Source organism: Leopardus geoffroyi, chromosome B1, assembly GCF_018350155.1.
Source record: "Leopardus geoffroyi isolate Oge1 chromosome B1, O.geoffroyi_Oge1_pat1.0, whole genome shotgun sequence".
In the NCBI taxonomy this organism is placed as follows: Eukaryota; Metazoa; Chordata; class Mammalia; order Carnivora; family Felidae; genus Leopardus; species Leopardus geoffroyi.
In genome coordinates, this window is record NC_059327.1 from 204,653,427 (window position 1) to 204,675,891 (window position 22,465).

Sequence of the window (22,465 nt, forward strand, 5' to 3'; positions counted from 1 at the left end):
CTCTCACTGTCCATGGGGATCTAACATCCTCCCGGGAGGACACGTCCTCTGGGAGGGGGCGGGGGGGGGGGGGGGCACCGGGCTCAGGCGAGGGCGGAGGACGCCATGCGTGCTAGGGCCACCCTGACCCCCAGGACTCAAGTCTGACCTCACGACCCACCAGCGGACTCCAGCACGTTAAGTCTCAGTTTCAACATCTGTCATCTCATTACGAGTTTTGAAAATCTTTCTCATCAGACCCTTGCTGCCCGCTGTGCGTGAGGCCCACAGGAGACAAGACGCCGGTCTGTCAGCACAGCCCACCCAGCCACCCCCATGTGCCACCGGCCGCAATGCGCCCGCCCTCCGTGGACTAGGACGAGCCGAACGCACGCCAAGTCCCCCTTCTGTCCCACTCACTCTCGGCCCCGAGTAAATGCCACCTCCTCCAGTCGGGTGGTGGCATTCCCATCCCGTCAGTCACCCTGGCTGTGGAATCAGAGAGCGGGGCACCTGTCTACCTACCCACACCTGGCCCATCCCGGGGCACCCAGTCTAGATGGCGGCAAAGTCTCCTCCACATTTCTATCTTACATAACAGGCAAGGCAGAAGACATCTCTGTAAACCAGTACTGGAATAACTTCTTCTAAGTAACTTCCACTACGGGGCACCAGGGGGGCTCAGTCGGTCAAGAGACCGACTCTTGCTTTCTGCTCAGGTTATGGTCTCGGGGTCGTGGGATCGAGCCCCGCGTCGGGCTCCACACTGACGTTGCAGAGCCTGCTTGGGATTGTCTGCTCTCTGCCCCTCCCCCGCTCACTCTCTCAAAATAAACTTAAAAATTTTTTAAATAAAAATAGAGCTTCCAAATGCATGTGAGTGAAATTAATCCCAAACCAATGCTGTAGACGTTACTCGGGAGTACATTTTACCCTGTGCCTCAACAAATCAGTCTGCAAACCTACGTTTTCCTCATTTAAAGCACAGCTAGAATGCTCAGCCTGGTGTTTTCTACAGAAACCAAACTTTCAAACGACAAAAATCAGGGTTAGCAGAAGGTACCCGAGAGTGCGGTTTCGCTCCGCCTGGAAATGTCCGTACCGTTTTTGAAGACTCTTCCGATCCCTCTGACCCCCTGGTAGCGGCTGCCCCGGTCCCCCTCCATGTACGGGAACACTCGCGCCTGATGCGTCCAGTAATAATCTTTAGACCCAAAGAAAAACACAGGGAATTCTCCAATCTCGTGCTTCATTTTCTGAATATTTGGGGGAACATTTTTGGGATGGCAAACTTCTGCCGGCCACCATCTATTATAAATATTAAAAACAGGGTTCACAGACTCTTCAGACAGAGTGACAGTCATTCAGCGCTTTCAGTCCTGCAAAGTGAAAAGAACACAGTGAACAAGGAGGCAGACAGGGTTCCGGTCCTCACACCTGTAGTTCCCCAGTTTAACCCAGACGACGTCCTGGAAGTGCAGCTTCTTCCCGGCTCGGCACTCGTTGCAGAACCAGCTGCCGTCGGGCATCTCGATGCTCAGGCAGTCGGGGTGGAAGGCCGCCGGGCAGGACTCACAGCACAGCAGGCTTCCCCCTGCAAGGGAGGGCGAGCGGCTCACACTGGCCCTTCCCGACCCGCAGCCACCCCGCCCCTCGCTCCCCAACGCGAGCCTAACCGCGGCCGGCCGGCGGGGCGCAGCGAAACAAGCCCGTTTTATTGGCCTCACGGAGAACTCGCCCTCCGGCGGTGCGCCGGCCTCCGTGAGTTCAGAAACGTCACGGCGCACACCGGCACGGGAGCACTTGGGAGACATCGGGAGCGTCCCCACCCGGAGCAGGGCGGGCGCGGAGGCCCCAGGGGTTCCCTGCGAGAGCCGTGCGCGAGGGAGCCCAGAGAAGCAGCCCGCCCCGGCCGCCCGCCGTGGCGCCAGCCCTCACCTTTGGAGCACACGAAACACCAGCTCACGTTCACGTGAGCGTGATGCCTCTTCCCCTTGCGGGCAGTGAAATGGCTTGTGCAGATGATGCTGTGGGAAGCGATCACGGAGCAGCCGGCCGCCAGACAAGCGTCCCCTCCGTGGTAGGCGACGGGGCAGCGGACGCACCGCATCATTTTCCCTGGGGGCAGAGACACGCGCTGAAGGCCCGACAGCGAGCAGGGCGGCCAGAGGCGACCGAGCCCCCCACGCGTTTAGAACGTTCACGCTGAAATAAACTCGGAGTATTTGACGAAAGCAGTAACTAGGATGGAAAGAACGCTTAATAGATGTTACAAAAACACATCTCCCCCAGGCAAAGGTGCCTCAAAACCATCAAGAGAATAGTCAATCACTTAAAATGCCTTATTCTCTCTCTCTTTTTTTTTTAAATAAAAGTTTGTTTACTTTTGAGAGATAGAGAGACGAAGCACGAGTGAGGGGAGGGGCAGAGACAGAGGGGGAGACAGACTCTGAAACAGGCTCCAGGCTCCGAGCTGTCAGCACAGAACCCGACGCGGGGCTCGAACCCACGAACTGCGAGATAATGACCTGAGTGGAAGTGGGACGCTCAACCCGCTGAGCCCCCCCAGGCGCCCCGCCACGTTCTTAAATAAGGTCAAGCAGGGCTGATAAACCCAGGCACCGCCAGCCCGTGGGGCCTGTAGTGCGTCTCGCAACGGCTCCAGCCTCTACCCACCGGGTGCCGATCTGCGCCCCCCAAGGTCTCCCCAGACGTGGCCAAGTGTTCCTGGCGAGCAACATCGCCACGGTTGAGAACCACCGGCGTCAGAAGTACAGACAGCCCGCCATCCTCAATCCCACACACCTAACGTGAAATAAGGCAGATACGGCTTGATGTTAAAGTATCTTCCTCAGGGCGCCTGGGTCGCTCAGTTGGTTAAACGTCCGACTCTCTCGCTTTCAGCTCAGGTCACGTCACGATCGATCGTGAGATCGAGCACGGAGCCTGCCTGAGACTCCCTCTCCCCCTCCTCCCCAGCCTCACTTTCTCTGCCTCTAGACGAATAGATGAACAGAACATTTCTCTCCTATACGAAGAAGCACTGAAACTGGAACAAACATACGGGCACCTGGGAGGCTCAGTCGGTTGAACAGCTGACTACAGCTCAGGTCATGGTCTCGCGGTTCGTGAGTTCGAGCCCCGCGTCGGGCTCTGTGCTGACAGCTCCGAGCCTGGAGCCTGCTTCAGACTGTCTCTCTCTCTCTCTCTCCACCCTCCCCTGCTCATGCTCTCTCTCTTGAAAATAAATTTAAAGTTTTTTTAAAAATTAAAAACTGGAACAAACAGAACCTATCAGAATGGTTCACAGGCCCCCCTCCTAAAGTGGAGGCTCCGGGAGGACACGGAGGGCAGGAAGAAGGCACGGCAGGGCGGATCCTCTTACCGACTCCTCGAGAAAAACCCTGCCAGCCGGTGTCGAGTCAGTAACAGAAGGACAACCGCCACTCCAAAGAGAAACCGAAGGCCTTTGGGGACGGACCTTTCGGCCACCGCGCCCGCCTCCCGTGAGCGCCCGTACCTTTCGATGGCCGGGGGTTGGAAGGGTTGGACGCGTGGCAGGTCACGCAGCTGTGCAGGGGGCAGCGGAAGCCTCGGCTCTCGAACACGGTCAGAGGGTACTTCCTCACACAGGCTTCGTGGTAGAACTTCCCACACTGCGACACGACGCAGCGCCTGACGTCGGTCTTGCTCTCCTTACACACGAAACACGAGTGGATCCCTAGCAGACGGTTAAAGAGGGGCAGGGAACAAGAATTAAACTGTCGTCCCTGAGCCACCGAACTCCAGCAGCCCCGTCAGGGGCGGCCCGTGCTGCCGAGGCCTCGGGCTCTCTTCGGGCCTCGGTGCCCGGTCCGAGCACGCTTCAGAAAACGGTCCCACCATCAGGGCCGTTACCTTGCCGTGAGATGGGCTCCAGCTTCCCCGGAGGACAAGGAAGTCTGAGCAGGAGGCGGCTGAGGTGGGGACACCCCCTCGAATTAGCGGGAAGCCGGAGAGCAGGCATTCCTCCGAAGGAAAGCTTTTGCTCTCCCTCCTGAGCCATCAACCAAGTACAGTGAACCTTCACTTAGAACCAGCCACAGGCAGCAGAGGCGAGGTGCCGTCACATCGGATGGCCTTGGCTTGGGACCGGAGGGACTCGGGAAGACTCCGCGTGTCTTCCTAAGCTAGGACACGCGCCCACGAGAGCCAGGAGGCCCTCAGGGCTGCGCGTGGACAGGAGGGGCCGCATCTGAGCGGCCCCTCTTCCCAGCAGCCCCCAGAGCGCGCTGGCGAAGGAAGCGGTGCGGCAGAAGGAAGCCGTGGCCGCTTGGGGACGGGCACGTCCTCGCCGTTGACCCCGGAGTTCAGGTCCGCGCCGCGTGTCCACGGAAGCCCACGTTCCCGTGAACGTCCGTGTCCTGGGACTGACCGGCCAGCTCACCTGTACTGGTAACGCCGGGCCCTCTGACACCGGGGCACCCGCGCCGGCCGCCTCCCAGCGCGGGGCTCAGGACAGCCCGTTCCGTCACTCTGCCGGTGACCTTACGCCGCTCTACCTCCCGGTACGGCCACCCAGGGGAGCGCGTCACGCCGGAGAGAGCAAACCGTGGGGACCCCGAGGGGAGGCGCGCACCCGCCGGGGGGTGGGGGGGGTGGGGGCCAGGCCCGCGAAGCGCCGAGGCAGGCCGGCCTGGGGGGCCGAGAGGGGCGCCCGCGGAACTTGCCTGAGGCGCACTCGCTGCAGGTGAACCTCCCTTCGGGTCTCCGGGCCAGCCCGAGGCAGGCGAGGTGGAAGGCTCCGCAGCAGGGCCCCTCGCACAGCAGGAGGCTGCCCGGCTTCTCGCACAGCTGCGGGGCGGGGTGGGGTGGAGGCGCGGCGGCGGTGAGGACGGTGAGGACTGAGGCCGCCGGTGCCAGCCAGGCTGAGCCCGGGCGACCCCCTCCCCCCACCCCCCCCCCCCCCCCCGGCCCGCCCGCGGCTCCCCTGCCTCCTCCGTCCACGCCCGACTTCGCACGTTCGGAACACGCGTGCGCCACATGTCGCCACACGGCGGTAACACGAAACAGCCTCACGCGGACGCCCGAGCCCGGCCCGGGGCGCTCGGTCCCGGGTCCCCCCGCGGCCCGGCGCCCTCGCAACAGAAGCCCGTGTGACCGCGGGTGCCCGGGCCCGGGTCAAGGACAAAAGCAAGCGGCGGCCGACCCCTCACCTGACACACGTACTCCTTTTTGGCGGCCACGCCCCGCTCAGACTTCTTGGAGGAGACGGACGCTTCGGTCTGGGTCTCGTCGGCGCTCTCGTACGGGGACTCGGCGGGCTCGTCTCCCGGGCCGTCCGACACCTGGGGGCGAAGGAGGCGGCACAGGTCACCAGTGCGGGCGGAGGCGGCCCGACTCCTGCTCGGCTGCGGCCCGACTGCCAGCTCCTGGCCGCAAAGGCCCGGTGCCCACGGTTTCCTGGGACGGGGCGCGGCGGGTCGACCGAACTGTGCAGAGGCTCAGAAGCGGACTTCGCCCTCTCCGCGCGGGCAGAAGGGGCACAGAGGCACGTGTCTTCGCGTTCCTGCCATCCTGACCAAGGAAGGAACCGGTGAAAACCCCACGTGCCCCAGCAGGTGACCTGGGACGGGCCCGGGACTGGGAATCTTGACCTCTGTCGCCCAGTCGCTTACGGCTCAGCTTTTCACAGTAAGAGAAGCAGATCAGCACCCAGTGACTTTCCAGAAGAGCCAGAGCGAGGGGCAGGAGGGGAGCCTCCGCACGGTGGGCCCGGCCGCTCCTAGAAGCCGCCAGCACACGCAGTGGGCCGCGACTAACGGGCCGTCCCGACTTGCCCTCTGCCTGCCGCCCGTGGTCCCCGGACGGGTAAGCAGGCGAAGGCAAGGTCAAACCTGCCGGCTCTGGCAACGCGTGAGCCCAAGAGAAAGCCCTGGGAGAAAAACATGGCAATCGTGGAGCAAACAAAAGCCCCCACCTCCCCCCCCCCCCCCCCCCGCCCCATCCCGGTCGTATTTCATCCCCCTTCATTATCAGGGATCAAGGAGACCAGGCTAAAGCCTCCCTCTCATCACTGTATGCAACGTCTTGCCCTCATTTGAGCAGCAAGAAATCTCTAAATAGAAATCAATAAATCTTTAGTAAGAAAACGTTCTTCTATACCAAATTGAAACTGAAAAAAAAAAAAAAAAAAAAAACACCTAAAAACACATTTAGCATTTATTTGACATTAGGTAAAGAGAATGTTGAATACTGAGTTTTTCAACACAGCAGAAGTATAAACTACATTTCCTGTATACCTTGATAACCACGACAAGTATGTTATAGGCCTGCCGTTTACCAATGACTACAAAGCTAGAAATTAAAATCGGGCCACAATTAAACAAAACAGAACAAACCCCACCAGCCAACCCACCCAATTCTGTAGGCTTATCAATTAACTTCCTCCAGACTTAGCTCGATGAAATTACAGGGAGAAGAAAAACACCCCAAAACACTTAGAGCTGGTGTTAGCGGGCTGGTCTTTGAGGGACACGCTGCCTCTGGCTGGTGTGTGCATCGGTTGGGGGGGGGGGGGGCAGGAGGTCGGGCCCAGCTCTCCGCCCTTGCTTCTCTATGCTGACCCCTCCCGCAGTAACACAGTCTCAGGAGGAAGCCGCCTTTACACTCCAGTTCCTCACCTTTTCCAGGAAGATGGAAACAGCGGCATGAACGTACACTAAGTTATGGGGGGTCTCACACAGTAGGTCTCCCCTGCCCCCCAGGCTGGCCAGATGGTGCCCCTCCCTATCAGCTCAGCTCATTTACTCCTTTATCATCAACATCCAGAAAGAAGGCAACTTGATTTAAAAAAAAAAAAAAAAAAAAAAAAAAAAACTCTGCGTTCAAACCCCAATTTTAACATGTCCATCGTATTTGGAGTCACAGATGGGCGGGGTCTGAGACGCTAGGGGTGCTGGGGAGCCCGGGGCGTTGGGAACACCAGCCACACCTCGGGGCCCCGGTCAAAGGGCAGCCCAAGGCTGACCCGTCTGACGAAGAACCGAGGCCCAGAGAAAGGGCCTTCAACAGGGGCTCAGGGAAAGCGAGCCCGGTGCCCTGCCCACCAACCCACATTCTTCCCTTCAATGTGGTCGGAACAAATTTAAAGCTTTACAAAAAAAAGAAAAAAAGAAAAAAAAAAAACAAAAGGAAAAATGCATGGAGAGAAAGACAGAAAACACAGACCAGTCCTGGGTCGAAGAAAGGAACAGCACCTTTTATTTAAGATTTACAGAAAAAGTCAGCACGTTTCCACTTGGAGATATTTCCTAAATTAACAAAGTCTGTTTTGAGGAAATAAACACTGAATACATATTTTGAATGGAAATATAAATGTTAAGACACACATGAGGCTTGTTTCCTGATTGGGGTCTAAGATACACATACAGAATACAGACCTTACAATATTACAGTCCATGACACAGATGCGGGAGATTGCGACCTTCGGCCCAGCGAACCCCTTCCCAGCGACCCAACGACCACTAGCACAGTCGGAGGGATCCACCGGCTCTCCGCTCGGCAGACCACCCACAAGAGGAGCAAAGTACGCGGGCACCGCGCCAGCCTCTACTCCGGGTGCAGGGCTCCGCCTCCACGGGCACCAGGTGACGGTACTTACTCGGAGATGCCGTTTGTGAAAGCGACACCTTCACCCGAATGGTCCCAACACGGTCCCAAATCTCAGTCTACGACATCTACGGTCTATTCCATATCCAATAGGATGCATTTGGAAAAAGAGAAATGTAGTAACTGAACGGACACAGACTGTCAACAACTTTCCCGTCGCTTCCCGATCCACCAAAGCCACACCTGTGGCACGGATTTCCAAGCAGCTTAGTTCCTGACTTCTCCGAGTTTTCTGGAGTCTGAAAACACTTTCTCTACCCTCCACTCAGTATGTGATAGTATCAAATTGCCTATGTGCCTTAGAAATACGTTCCTTTAGGGGCAGGGAATGCTGTCTCCACAGTAAAGCAGGGATTTTTCAAGATGATATTAATGAACACAAAGTAACCTAGTGAACATATTTGAACCAACTTCAGGAAACAATGTAGCCGTTTAGGGGGGACTAACGAACCCCAGTCCTCTCTGCTGTGACTGGGGGGGGAGGGGGGGCGGCCTGTGCCTCAGACGGCAGGGTACAGAGTGATTTTTAAATTTTTTGACAAAACAAATCCCTTCACAAATCGAATTCCACATCATTTTTGAAATACAATTACAGACCTTGAACAATATATATTTCTATCAACCAACATTATTTCCATGTTTACGTTACGCTTTTGTAAAGGAAGAAAGAACTGAAGTACTTTCACATAGCATCTTGGATTTACAAACGATAAATATCCTGTGCTCAGCAGAGTTAATGAGCTTAAAATCCAAAGACCAATCTCAGGTCCTCCAAATTAACATCACAGTGAAATATTAAGAGTGGAATTAAAATAATTTTTAAATCAGTCATTCACCACCTAAAACACTACAGTTCAGAGTAACTTTTATTAAAGCGACCCTCCTAGATGACCTCAACTACAATGTCCTGGGGGCGCCTCAGTTCTAGGGCTGGGCCGGGTCACCGAGAACACACACACACACACCACACACACACACACACACACACACACACACACGCACGCACACACCCCACCCACCTTCTAACCTGGAAGCCTCTGTGTCGTCCAACGGCCCCAGAAGGTGCCAGTGAGAGCCAACAGGTCGGCCACGGCCACAGCCACAGCCATCAGGCCATGTGGCGGCCGCTCCAGATCCAGATTCAAGGCTGGCTCTGATCGTAAGAGGAGTCTCTACAATGTCCTATCGACCCGACCCCACTCGGTCCCAGCGGTGTCCTCAGCAGTGGGGGAGGGGCCAGGGCCAGCCTGCTACAGGCAACAACAATAGCAAGGCAGGGCAGAGTGAAAACAGTAGCAAAGCTCCCACCTGCAGCTCAGCAAGCCCTCCCCCGCGCCCCTGCACCCCTGCACGGGCCGACATTTCTTAAAGATACAGTGTGCCTGAATGATCAGCATGCTTTAAAATGTACACCAAAGAATTATGTGCCCAAGCTCAACAGCTCCGTGTAGGCCAGAAGAAGTTATAAAGCGGATCTAATGTGTAACTGTCTAGTCGCTATCAGGTTCTTGGACGGACCCTGAGGGACGTCCTCCCTGGCTGGTGACAGCGCCTGGAAGGGAGTGTGGAAGGGAGTGTGCGTCTTCCCAGACAGTACAAGGAACAGGGTGAACACAGTGCGTGCCATTTTCCACCTGCTAAGGGTAGTCGGCTTTCCATCAATGGCCAGTAAGTCAGTGGTGATTTCTAACAGGCTAGGTAAAACAGCAAAACAGAACTGAAAAGGGATCAACACCAATGTCCCTAACCAAAAATCCTAAAATACACAGGAGCCAGTATACTTCTTAAAACAAAAAAAGGGAAGAAGAAGGAAGGAAGGAAGACAAACCTCAGAGCCAAGAAGCAGCCAGTGACAGACTGACAGCGTGTGGAGACTCTTTTCTAACCAGACTCCATTCTTTCAGCTAATGACAATCCTTTAAATTCATGTTCCAAAGATAACCAGCAGGCCTCGGCAATTACTTTCTCTGCTTAAAGATTTTTAAAGGCTGAACGTAACGGTTCTAAAAGCGTGGAACGCTACCGCCCACACGAAGTAGAAAGAGGCCTCACCAGGCCACACACAGAAGTCTTCCTGATCAGAACCACCTTAAAACGGACTTAACAACCTAAAGGGGCTAAACGCGGTCGAGAAGCGTTAGGTCAGAAACCAAGCGAGAAAGGGACCCAGAAGACCTGCCCACGTACGGACGTCTGCCCTTTCCGACAGGAGCACAGCCTCCTCGCCAGCTTGGCCACACGCGGGGCCTCTGGGTCACCAAGCCTCCCCTTTCCGCTGCGCTGGATGCAGCAAATGGAGGACTGGACTTAAAAACGCTCGTGCTGTTGCCAAAATGGCACGCAAAGTCACCGCTCGTGGTCTGCCACGGCAGGCCCCACACCACTCACATCAGGCTTCGGCCAAGACCCCTCTTCAAGGGCATTCCTTCATCATTTGAGTTTCACATCCACACATGGGTGCATTTTTTTGTCTTTCGGAACCAGATGCTAACTTACAATCTCAGCTTTATTCTCAGCTTGGGGACAGTGCCCAGGCAGACCCTTGCTGGGTATGCACGTCACCACCCCCGGGCAAACGCTGGCTCTCCTCACACACTTCTGGTCCCAAATCTTAGGCAAGCAGGTCAGGGCCAAAGAGACACGGGAGTCCCGATCGGGTCGCTGACGGTCCAGGTCTCACACGGTACGTGTGGCCTGGCCGGTAACACCCCAATTACGAAAAGTCCTGTAACGGCCACTCCCCTGTCCCACCCCCCAAACCCTGAACACTTCGTCTTAGCCCCTTCTGTGCTTGTGCGTGACCTTCCAGCGAAAAGCTCGGCCTCAGACACACGTGAAGGCGGGGGACCCCACAGCGATCACCCACGAAGCAGGCTAACCCTTCCTGGAGGGCGGGACAGACAGGACTCGTCCATGCACCGTGCAGGTTCCGTTCACCACACGGAGCATCCTTGTCATGAGATCTGGCCTACATCTCCTGTTGGTTTTTAGGAGCTAGCTCCCTCTTGAAAAAAACAGGTTATTTTCAGTTGGGAGACAGAGATGTCACAGACACAATTCCAAAGAGGGTGTGGAGATGCACCCAAATCCATCACCATCAGAGGCAGACGTTTAACTCTTGTATTAACTCTGGAGGGAGGCCCACATGGGAGACAGAAGCCCCTAACAGGTGCATCAACAGAACGGGAACCTCTACTGCCGATAGGTGCACATACTTCATGGGACCTCTATCATCGCGGGAAACTTCCAGTCTCAGAACAGCTACAACCTCAACTGTCATATATTCAGACAGGTTTCACCTCTTCCGAATGCCTTGCGCTCCTTCTCGTGGCTGCCGCCCCTGACCAGGCACCAGCGTGGGGTAGGAAGATGGACTGCAGCAATTAAGTGGGGCCGTTAACAACGGTTCTATGTACAAGAACAGTCACCTCCACAACAAGCAGTTCAAACGGCAAGACTAGAACGTGTTCGGTGTTGTCCTGATCTCTTTACGAAATGAGGGAATTTATGTTCGGTTAGTAGCATAATGGATGTGTATCGTGGCAGACAACCTTCCTTGCCTCCTAAGCTCTTTTCAGAACAGGAGCCCTGTCCACTCACCTTCAGGAAGAGCCGCGGGTGGGAGCGTTCCCCAGCAAGACCGCTGCTGCCATCTGGAGCGGGACGGCTCTGCCCCACGCGGGACCGTCTGCCTCCTGCAGGAGCTGAACACACCTGCCACTGCCTGGTCGCCCGCCTGGTCACTTCCCGACATCCTCGGGGCGGGGGTGGGGGGCGGTGCCTTCCCCGGTGGAGGAACACCGCGTGACCCCCATCCCTGCCCCACCCCACACCCTCCTGTGTCCTCGGCTGACGCCACTCAGCGGACATATGGGCCCATCATCCCGGCAGGCGCCTCAACGGGGAGGAAAGCCCCTGCTCTCCGGCTGACTTCTGGTGCCCCCGGCGTGGGCTGGGAGCCGGCCGGCCGGCCACCTACGCAAAAGTCACCGCGCTACAGTTTCAACCGGGCTCGACCTCGCTTGCGATAGTTTCCTGACCCGGGCCACTCCTACACGACCTTCCTTCGCACTTTCCAATTTCGTAAACTAGTTCTCCGCCAGCCCTGCCCACACTCACGTCCGGGCCTCCCGCCGCGTCCGAGCAGAGCCACCCGCCCAGCGCTCAGCCACAGTCTAGCGCCCGGCCGTGCTCCTCAGACCCAGCGTCTGCCACTCGACCCCCACGTGCACGGGGCAGTCAGGAGGAGAGCTCTTCATGCCAGAGCAGAATTTATACTTTGGGATAAAAATGGAATGATGGAGATTTTATTGTTTTTATTGTTATAACCATTATTGTCACAATAGCGAACCACCGAGTCCCTGCAAGGCGTCAGGTACCCCAAGTGTTTTACATGCGTTACAGTACTTAACGGTTAGAACACAAGTATCAGTCAGAAACTTCCATTAAAGGTAGAACGCGTGTGAAGAGTGTGCTGGGAATGACCGAGGGCTCCTAACACGGTAACGTCAACAGCAGTCCTGCCTCCGGGAGCTGAGGGGCAAGTGTGGCCTGTGCCCCTCCATGCAGGCATGCGGACGCCCCGGGGTAGGACAGTGGGCGACACCCAACACTCAGTCATTTAATGTGACAGCTGACGTCCTACAAAAGCAACCGATTAAGCTGTGGTTGTAAATAACCTGATCGAGGTATCCCCAAGATACTGGTCGCTGCATCAAAAGAGTTGAATGGCTCGTATGATACTGAAAATGAGATTCTTCCTACAAATTCACTGTGCCTCGTGTCATAGTAAAACTGTGTAGTAAAAAAAGGACAGAATCGAAACCCTTCCTGCCTTCGGTGTTGGAAAGCGGTTTCGTGTCTACAGTGCTGAGTGCATTCCAGCTGGCAACGGGGCAGCTGACGCGGGCTCCTCCTATGTGTGCGGCTCGCTCTCTTTCCGGCGGTGCGGGCACCGGCAGTGTTCGGTACAAACTCGGTAAGTCACGAGCCAGAGGACGAGGGTGGCCTCTAGCAAGGCCAGCCCCTTCGGCGTGGCGTCCTCGTCGCAGGCCCAGGGCAGCCCCGTGTGGCGGGCGTCCCTTCGGCCTGACATCTACACGGACCGCTGCGGGAGGAGTGTGCCTCTATCGTGAGATGAGCGGGATCGGGTAAATGGCCTTGCCTGGGCATCTTACCTTGGTCTTAAAATTTGTTATCTGTTCTCTTCATTGTGTGTGTTATTAATACCAGTGAAAACAGATTATCACACATCTTCCATAAAATGACTGGGGTACGAGTGTCACTGAGTGAGTGCGTGGACGTGCCACCTGCAGCAGGCATCTGGAATATTACAGCATTTAAGTGCGGTACGGGGCAGCTGGGTTCACATCCAACTTGGCTGATGTGGGCTCCCGTAAAAGCTGTTACCAGCGAAGGCGAAAAAGATAAGAATTTGCTCTACTAAGGGAATAAGAAACGAGGTTACAAGACACTTAAATCACATCAACTCCCTCACAGGCCTTTGTCACGCAAGCGTGCGATCTCCGTCTATTCTCTTCATCGTCTCACCATCAGGGCAATGAAGCACTTGGTAGCAGTCATTCCGATATAAGTTTTATTTCCCACGTTTACCTTTTTTGAGAAAAGTTTAAACCACGAGTGACCTAAGAGATCTTGAAACACCGGCTCTGTGACGAGCCCTTATTCCAATCAAGGGTGACAAAAGTAGGAAGGAGAAGCAGCAACGGGTGCGTGGCCCGAGGAAGGGCCGGTCAGCGCAGACCGCAGCCCCACGGGGCCTGACTCCCTGCGCCCCCGGACCGGGTCTGCACGGTGCTTCTGTAACGCGCACAGCCTCCTGCTCCCGAAGGCGGCCAGCACAAATACGCCGTGAACGCGTGCTGTGGCTCTGCAGCGTCAACACATAACAGACAAGGCTTTTCGTTCACCCGAAGTGGTTTTAATGAACAACGTAATCCTGTGAAAATTAACTCTAATGGAAGGCTTCTGCAAGCCACGCAGAAGTGGCCTGACATCAAAGGCCTGGTGGTTTAAACGTTGTTGTATAAGGAGCTGAACGCACGTGATGGGAACTATGTATTGCCTTCAAAATGCAGGAAGGTATAGGATTATAATGTAGTTAATATAGAATATAAACATAATTAAGAAACTAACCACTCCTAAAGTTCCAAAGAATTAAGAATCAGTTAAGTCTACTGATTATAAATGCTTCCTCTAAGTCTCCCCGAGTTCAGAACAAATGTCTGAACCGGGAAGACCACGCTCACCCTGGTTACAACGGGAGTCAGGCTGCCCGACCCTAACCACACCCCGCTCCCCGCCCCCACCCCCCACCCCCCGCACCTCCCTGCCCTGGGCCAGGGGGCCCCTGAGCCCAGGCCTCTGACTTGTACAGCTTCTGACCAGGAATGACAGAGAAGATTTCAGCAGCCTCAGCGCCTTGCCTTTGATTGGATCTGACGATGGTGTAAGTAAAAACTCAACTGAATGGTGGATCAGAATGCGATGACAGAAAAAAAAAAAAAAAAAACCCATTAAAAATCTTTTTACATATAAAAGCCGACTTTAAGCAAAAGGGATCTACGGACCTGAAACTTTTTATTTTTAGCATTCTTTTTCTTTGGGATGGGAATCCTCATTTTTAAACATTCTTTACGATACTAATCATAATTCCGACAAGAAAAAAGGAAAAAGGAAAAAAAAATCTGTATAGAATTGGTCTCTTCCACGTTTCAATAAGCCCCCTGGAAGGTTAGTGAGTGCCTACTGCATTTTCGTGAATGTGCCCGAACAGAAGAGAGGTCTAGTCCCCTGCGCACATCAGATGACAAGAAAGTTCCAGTCCCGCGCACGTGAGCAGCCCCCACCGCTACTGGTGTTGAGTCCCCAGAGAAGACCCCTCTCCGGGTGGCTCTCTGCACCCGCACCCCATCAGACTGCCCGCTGCCTGGGCCCCCGAGGACACCTCACAGGGGAAGGGCCCCCTCGTCTAAAGGGAGGAAGCAGCCGAGGCTGAGAGACTGACCGTGGCAGGGGCCGGGTCACAAGGGCCACCTTGTCACCCAACAGGGCGAGGGGCTACTACCTTGTTCGAAAAAGCCCAAAGTTAGCAAGTCCTCATAAATGTTCTAAAAACAGGCCTCCTGTCTACAGCGAGGACGAGAGGCCCCCAGGAAACAAAACAACAAGGAATTAAAACTGGAATAGAAGCTCCTCGGGTAGTCACTAGAATCGGGAATCCAGAGCCCCCTCTGGACAAAAAGTGCTACGCTTGCATTCTGAGGCTGTTTTTTTGTTTTGGTTTTAGAGTGGCAAAGACTTTAGATTTGATGACGAAGTCCAGATGTCATGATACAAGGGTGGGAACAGCCTCAGAGAGCTGTCACTCTGCTTCTGTGTGTTCTGCAAATCCAGAAAATAGAGGAGTCGTATTACCATGGTAGTTGTGACTCACCTCAACACTCAAGTACCTAAGAATATGCCAGACTTTAAAGGACCGAAACCAGGGAACGCGGGAGGACATTCCTCCGTGAGCCCAGGTCCAAAAGCCGCTGACAGGCGCCACGGCAGCTAAGGCGCCCTTCTTCCCGCCTGAGGTGGGTGAGTGCACGACGGCCAGGGTCAGCTCGAGTGACACAGCGCGTCGTGCCAGGGCCAGAGCGGGCTTGCGGTGACGTGGGCCAGGTTACAATGTGAGGGCTACACGGAGCACAACGTTCCAGAGACAGACTGCGAGAACAACTGCACTACGTCCAGACCGGAGCACATGCACGCCCGCCTGTGCATACTCTGCGTGCATGCGTGTCTGTGGCGCTCACGGAGGCTGAAGTCGTCGCTGCTTCCGCCTCCGACTCGCCCAGAGTTTAAATGACCTGAGACTCACCTACGTTCGCCTGTGGCCAACACCAGTGTCACGCATGTCAAGTCTGACTCACTGGTGCTTCCACCTGGGCAACTAAATGGCCTTCACGTGAACGCCAGTTAACGCTAGGATTATGATTTTACCTCATTCTCAGTTAGGGACGCAGAAGGAGATGAACTTTTGCTAAAAGGAGCGCACGACGCTGCTGCAGACGCCCGATTTCGCTTCTTCAGTGGTTTGCATGCGTCAGACAGGTGTTTCGTTGCTGTAAGACAATTTTGGTTTATAGAGTAAAATTTGAAGTCCTCTGCCCTCCATCTCCTTCTTTCCTGCTTTAAAATCCCCCCCCTAGTAAGTGAGGTTCTAAAGATAAATTTCCCGGGCCGCTCTGTGACACTAAAGGCTTAACTTTCTACCGCGAGAAAACCTCACTCTAAACAAGGGCAGACTGTACAGTGAGCCCCAGTGTCCCTCTGCCTGGCCCCCGAATCCGTCAACCTGGGGCCCAGAAGGCTCCATCCACGCCTAGTTTCACGTCCCCCTGGCCACGTTCTTCTGGTGTACATTCCACACCCCATTTCACCTGTGAAAAGCTCAGTACGCATCTCCGAGACAAAGTCTTAAATACGAGCGCAATACCGCGACACCATTCTTAAAAGTAACACTCGATCCCTCCGTGTCATCAAATATCCACTCAGTGTTCAAACTGCTCGTAAACGTCTTCCTTCCAACAGTCTATTTAACCGAGTTTTAAAAACCAGCACAGCACTTGCTGCAAAATAAGGGAAATGAACCCACTTCCAACCCTCACTCCTCCCGTGAGTGTTTCCTTCCCTAGGTACGAGCTGGAGATGATAAACCCCCCGTGATAAACTATCAGATATGATAGAACGACAGTGAGAAGGTAAGGGCGGCCCGACTCCCCCTTCGTTCTTTTGACGGTTACTTTTCACAAACATTCAAAGCCAGTTTTCAACGCGTGAAAGGGAAATAACCAGTCACTCCTTTTACTTCTGCTAATACGGTAAGCGAAGGATCGGCTCCTAAAGAGGGGTGGAATCTACAGCAGCGCCTGGCACCAGCAAGTCAGAAACACGGATGTTCCTGGTTTAAGGAACTTTTCTAGTGTCATTTTAAACTGAAAATAAAGCCCGACAGAAATCAGTAGAAAAATAACTTCAATGAAACGTAGCTGGATCATCAGAACAACTTACACATTCGAGCAGTTGATCTTTCAGCTGCGCGAGAACGTCCCTCCACCTTATCCTTGGACCCTGGGCCGTCAGAGCCCCGGGCTCCCCGGACCCTGGCCCAGCCCAGCTCCCCGTCCGTCCACCTGCAGCCCACCGGGCGCCCGGAAGGGCCTGCCAACAAGGAAGAAGCACTATGCCCACATTACCTGCCTGGCTCTTCAGCGAGGTGGCGGCCTCCGTGGCCTTGCAAGAACCTGTTCGGGCCGTCTTGTCACTCGCCGTCTCTCTCTGTTGTTAAGCAAAAGAAACAGGAGAACAAGAGGAAGGGAAGAAACCTGACGTGAACCGACACGGGTTGCCGAAACGTGCGACAGAAAGGCCTTCCTCTGGAGATGGGCTCCACGCGCGCCAGGAGGGGGACCCCGCCTCACCCCTCTCCACGCTGCCATCCGCTGAGACAAGGGGGCCAGCGGGGCCGCGCCTCACGCCCTAGCGGTCACGCCGCCGAGACTCTCCACGTGAGCGGCATTCGATGTGCTACTCACATCTGCCTCTGAGTTCAAAGTGGAGTCGGGGGTCCGCCCCCCAGGCTGTCCCGTGAACCTCAAGGGGCCCCGGGTCAGTGCCAATGTCACCGTGCTGACCCCCCACTCAGAGGGGCCCCGACTCGGAGACCAGCTCCAGGTGAACTTCACAAAGGTCATCCGCAAAGCACGTTTCACCACCGAGAGACTCCACCCAAAAACACGGTACCGGGACCGTTTTTGCCTAGCACTCGGAACCAGAAGCAGGTGTAGACCACCTCTCCCGACAGCCCCAGGGGCCGGGGGACCGGGTCACAGGACTGTGCAAAAGGGAACAGGCGCACAGCACGGGGCGGCACCTGGCGCATCCAGGGCTCCGCGTGTTGGGAATTCTGTAGGACGCGCTTACTCAGATTGATAACTAAACCCGAGGAGACACCACTACTCTCTTTGTTTGCTATTTCCTGAGCTATCAGCTAATCAAACGTTTCTACCTAGCTACTTAATGCGAGTTTTGATATTTCAAATGTCCAGGGCCACACATTCTTTTAAGGTAAATATGAAATGCAAATATTTCAAAGCAACCGAGGTCACTACGATCGCCGGCAAAGGACTGCTCTAACACCAGGTGGCCAGAGGGCACAGTCACCACACGCAGTGCAGCGACTCAAGGTGAACATTACCTATCTCAGCACTGGACACTTGACAGGTGCCCCAGACGAGGCCCTGGTGGCCAGAAACACTGGGCAGGGCCCGTGTGCCCCCTGCACTGCAAAAGCAGCTTTGAAGTAACGGGGGCGCCCGCGTGGCTCAGTCGGTTGAGTGTCCGACTCTTGGTTTCAGCTCAGGTCGTAACCTTGCGGTCTGTGGGATCCAGTCCCGTGCTGGGCTCTACGCTGATGGCCGGAGCCTGCTTGGGGCTCTCTCCCTCTCTCTCAAAATAAATACATAAACAATTTTTTTTTTTAACGTTCAAAAAAGAGAAAGAAGACAGAAGATGTGGTGGCCGCATATTTACGCTTCAACAACATGCAGAATTCATTTTCCATTCCAAAAATACAGCAAAACAATAAAGGAGCCTCCTAACTTAGGTTGGAAGATGGTATGAGGCTTTACGCAAAACCGTAAGTACACAACTACGCTGTCAGAACTATCGCTAAACAGCTTTACACTAAGACATAAGATGCAAAGCCTGTTGGGGCGCCTGGGTGGCTCGGTCGGTCGGGCGTCCGACTTCGGCTCAGGTCACCATCTCGTGGTCTGTGAGTTCGAGCCCCGCGTCGGGCTCTGTGCTGACAGCTCGGAGCCTGGAGCCTGCTTCGGATTCTGTGTCTCCCTCTCTCTGACCCTCCCCCATTCATGCTCTGTCTCTCTCAGTCTCAAAAATGAATAAACGTTAAAAAAAAAAAAATTTAAAGATGCAAAGCCTGTTTACGCTCCCGGTTCATGGAGAAGCTCACTGGACGTGTGAGACAGTTTCCATAAATGACACTGAGTCATAAAGCACATTGGCAAAGGCTCACGCTCCCTGCAAGCATGAGCACCACACGCCAGGTGGGACAATCCACCGTCTCTCCAGCTATGTGGACCCTGGCCAGGCAGACTCGGCCCCCTGATGCACGTTCGACACCCGCTGAGCACCACCCCAGAGGAAGGCCTCCTGCCTCCCACAGGCATCCACTGAAGAGTCACACGGGAGGGCCACAGTCCTCCAGCCTGGACAAACCCGGGGTGCAGTTACCTTCCGGAGACCGTGCTTGTCGGTCCTGAGTCTTTTCCTGGGTGCGTCTTCAATTTCAACGTCTTCAGGAGGGTCCTGTGTCCTCTTGGTATGGTTTCTTTTTTTCCCATTTACGTTACCTTGGAACAGAGAATGGGCGAAACTGACGTGAAAAGCACTCCACGAGCCACCCTCCAAAGCACTGCTCCCCCAGCCGGGGCACGCGTGCACCAACCCAGCCCAGGAGGGTCTCCTGCAGGGCCGTCGGTTCCCAGGGCCCGAGAATTAAGGACCAAACCTCTGTGCATTCTGCACACGTAACATCGAATCCTGGAGAACGCTTATCTAATCTACAGAGGATTATATTGGTATTTCTCATAATAACATTTTAATGTACTAGAGCATTAAATGTAAATATAACCCAGGAGTTTACTAACACTCAAAGATGGAGGAATTTAAGTGGAACTTTAGAAAGGACACAACTTGCTACTTTTCATACATTTCCTTAAAGAAGCACGTTGGGTAGCAGCAACACGGCTGCGGTGTCTGCAGACTAAGGGTTTTCTACCAGTGGTTTGTGCCAATTACATGTTTCCAGGAATATCAACTAATCCAAGTCTTAACGTGTTCAAACAGTACTGACCTAGAAAAGTGAGACATAAGGTAATCTTACGGTGCAGTAAGAATTCGCAGTGCAAATTCTAGAGAGGTGATTAATTTGAACAGGCCGATGTTTATTTCAAACACAAACCCAGCATTTCCGTTTGCACGACTCTCTTACAGAGGTGCAGGGCTTATCCCTGGACTGTTCGGGAAAAACATCCCGTGGGAGGGCAGCGCTGTCCTCAAACCTTCCTACCAGGCGGGCCAGGAGTGTGGCGCCCAGCAGGAGGTCACCCCGGCCGGGGCAGACACGAGCACAGAGCTGAGCGGCCGGGCAGTCCCGGGACGGCGTCAGCCGGCCCCCTCCCGGCCACAGCACCGTGGGCTGCCGTGGCGGCACAGGAGAGGTGTGCCCGTGGAGGTGTGGGGGCGGTGGCGGCTGCTAGGAGGCCGTCCCCACGCAACCGGCACAGGGCGCCACCAGCCCGGCCTGCTGCAGCCTCCACCGCCCGGCGTGCCCACCCTCCTCGCACGTGTCCACTGAGCCACGGACACCCGCTAGCAGCAGCCGCCATCCGGCGGCTCACCTTCACACAGGTGAGGTGGGGCCGCAGTCCTCACGGAAGACGTCCCCTGGGCCCGAAATGACACAGCAGGGGCTTCGTACACAGGTAAGCAACGTGGGCACCTGCCTGACTTCCTCACACTGAGGCCGTGGCACAGCTTGTCCCACAAACACAGTCCGCCCGCCATCTTGGTTACCGGCACGGGGGCGGGCCCCGATGGGGAGGCCGGAGGGCCCCCAGGACAAGCACACACTGGACACACACACGGAGGAGACCGGCCCTGTCCCCCTGTCTAAGCACTCGGCAGCCGTCCCAAGTGACCACACGTGACCCACAACCACCTGCACACTTACTCCAAGGGTAGTTAAATCTGGCTTCAGGAAAACCCGACTCCTTCTTAAGTAAGCCAGTCATTGAAAAGGGACACTCCTCTAGGTGCAGGGTCCTGACAGAGTCAGGTGATCTTTTGCCTTTTAAAGAAAGTGCACGAGGGGCGCCTGGGTGGCTCAGTCGGTTAAGCGTCCGACTTCGGCTCAGGTCATGATCTCACGGTTCGTGAGTTCAAGCCCCGCGTCGGGCTCTATGCTGACAGCTCAGAGCCTGGAGCCTGTTTCAGATTCTGTGTCTCCCTCTCTCTCTCTGACCCTCCCCCGTTCATGCTCTGTCTCTCTCTGTCTCAAAAATAAATAAATGTTAAAAAAAAAAAATTAAAAAAAGAAAGTACACAAATCCAAAATATGCTTACTAGTCTACCTGACAGCATTTGCAACAAATCCTGAACTGGACAAAGTCAGTATTAACGTATGAGAGAGTCAATGTGGAGACCCAGAGGCCCTAGAATCAAGATCCTCCGTGAACGGAGTGTGCAACTGGTCAGATGCACCAGTGCTGGTCCAGAAGCACGAGCAGGTGCACACGAGGAAAGTGCGACTCCTTCTGGCTCTCGCCCCCCTCTAGGGGGTCTTCGAACACTTTACATCTGGCCTCTCCAAAGCTCTTCAGGGCTGAACCTTGAGGTCCAGAACTGTTCTGTATTTAAACTGATAACCAACCCATCACGCTTATTTTTTACGTCAGAAACGTCGGTTTTCCACAACACGTGTCCAAGCACGCACAGATGACAAATCTGACCGTCGTCACAGTTCCTGCAAAAGCTCACCGTGTTAAGTCTCCCTTCTCTTTCCGTTCACCAAAGCAAAGTAGCATTTTTTTGATATTTAAACTGAAGGCCTGTGAAAACCCAGAGGTCACCCACATTTAAGGTCAGTCCACAGTCACCTTCCTCACCCTGCGAGATCTCCAGCAAAGAGACCAGGAAGGCCCCCCTGCCTGTAGGGGCAAAGCCCCTCGCAAGGGGCAGGCACAGCCCCTGCTGGGAGGGCAGCCTCGCCAGGGGGCCACAGGCCACGGTCGGACTCTACTGTGCCACGTAAGCCCGGGCCCCCTTCCTTTGGGTGTCCTCCCCTACACCGCCCCGCCGGCTGCAGGGGTTAGAGCGCCCGCTGCGCTCGGGCACAAGAGCGAGGGGCCCGAGGCCAGACGGAGGGTGACACCGAACGGCTCTCGTGCGACGACGAGGGAGGAGCCGCAGACAGCGGAGGTGGCTTGATCGCGCCCACACGCACCCTGGCTGCCGGCACGGGCAGCAGGGGCAGGGCTGGGGAGGGCGGCCCCGCCGCCCCCGGGCTCCCAGACCGGGGCTCGGCCGGCCCCACTACGCACACCGCACACCTCAGCGGAGCGCACTCGCTCGGCTCTAGGTTTACCGGAGTCTTCTTCAGACTGGGGAGAGGCCACGAGGGCAAACTTGGTGTTATAGCGCGCCTTCTGCTTCTCGTTGAGCATGTCCCACTGGGAGCCGAGCAGCTCTTTGACCTCCTCGGCCGAGGCGTCCGGGTGCTCTGCGACCACCTGCGGGCACAGCAAGGGCGGGGTGAGAAAACCACACACCTGCAGCCCACTGGGGGTCCGTCCGCACCAAGTCCAGGCACGGCCCCCGAGAACCCAGCACGTGGCACACTTACCCCCGCGTCACGGAGCTGTACCCCACAAAAGCTTCAAAGAGAATTAGTGAGGATCTGCTGCTATAACTCGTCAGAAGTTCATAAATAAAAGCAGCGTGGTGAAAACAAGTCAACGGAACTTATGACAACTCAGGAAATAATAAATGGCAAGAGGAAAATACATACTTTCCCCAAATCACTAAAGTATTAGTAAGTTACAATTTTCTAGGCATCCTTGACAAGTCAGCAGTGGGCAAAGTGCCCCACGAGCGCTACCTGTCAACACGGGGGGCGGACCCATGACTCGGGCGCGTGGCCTGGATGGATGACACAGGGGACGAGGCAGAGGCACCAGGCCCCATC

At 55.3% G+C, this 22,465-nt stretch overlaps 1 protein-coding gene and 1 long non-coding RNA gene across 7 annotated transcripts in view; one reads left to right on the forward strand and one right to left on the reverse strand.

The window, feature by feature from the left end:
• The window catches only part of NSD2 (nuclear receptor binding SET domain protein 2), a 92,832-nt gene that overhangs the window by 16,951 nt on the left and 53,416 nt on the right, over positions 1 to 22,465 (reverse strand). For 5 of the 6 annotated variants that reach the window (XM_045474802.1, XM_045474805.1, XM_045474806.1 and 2 more), the window contains exons 6-15: positions 21,866 to 22,010; positions 18,952 to 19,070; positions 16,893 to 16,974; positions 15,637 to 15,758; positions 5,175 to 5,306; positions 4,689 to 4,812; positions 3,500 to 3,700; positions 1,918 to 2,097; positions 1,417 to 1,573; positions 1,082 to 1,287 (exon numbers count right to left, since the gene is read on the reverse strand). In XM_045474802.1, the coding sequence (XP_045330758.1) occupies positions 1,082 to 1,287; positions 1,417 to 1,573; positions 1,918 to 2,097; positions 3,500 to 3,700; positions 4,689 to 4,812; positions 5,175 to 5,306; positions 15,637 to 15,758; positions 16,893 to 16,974; positions 18,952 to 19,070; positions 21,866 to 22,010 (1,468 nt within the window). Of the gene's footprint in view, positions 1 to 1,081; positions 1,288 to 1,416; positions 1,574 to 1,917; positions 2,098 to 3,499; positions 3,701 to 4,688; positions 4,813 to 5,174; positions 5,307 to 12,856; positions 13,032 to 15,636; positions 15,759 to 16,892; positions 16,975 to 18,951; positions 19,071 to 21,865; positions 22,011 to 22,465 lie in introns of those variants that run through there. The other variant, XM_045474807.1, reaches the window with a different exon arrangement.
• LOC123596277 lies at positions 4,731 to 14,194 on the forward strand. The gene is made up of 2 exons (XR_006711638.1): positions 4,731 to 4,855; positions 4,892 to 14,194. It is a non-coding gene; the product is annotated as an uncharacterized LOC123596277 (long non-coding RNA).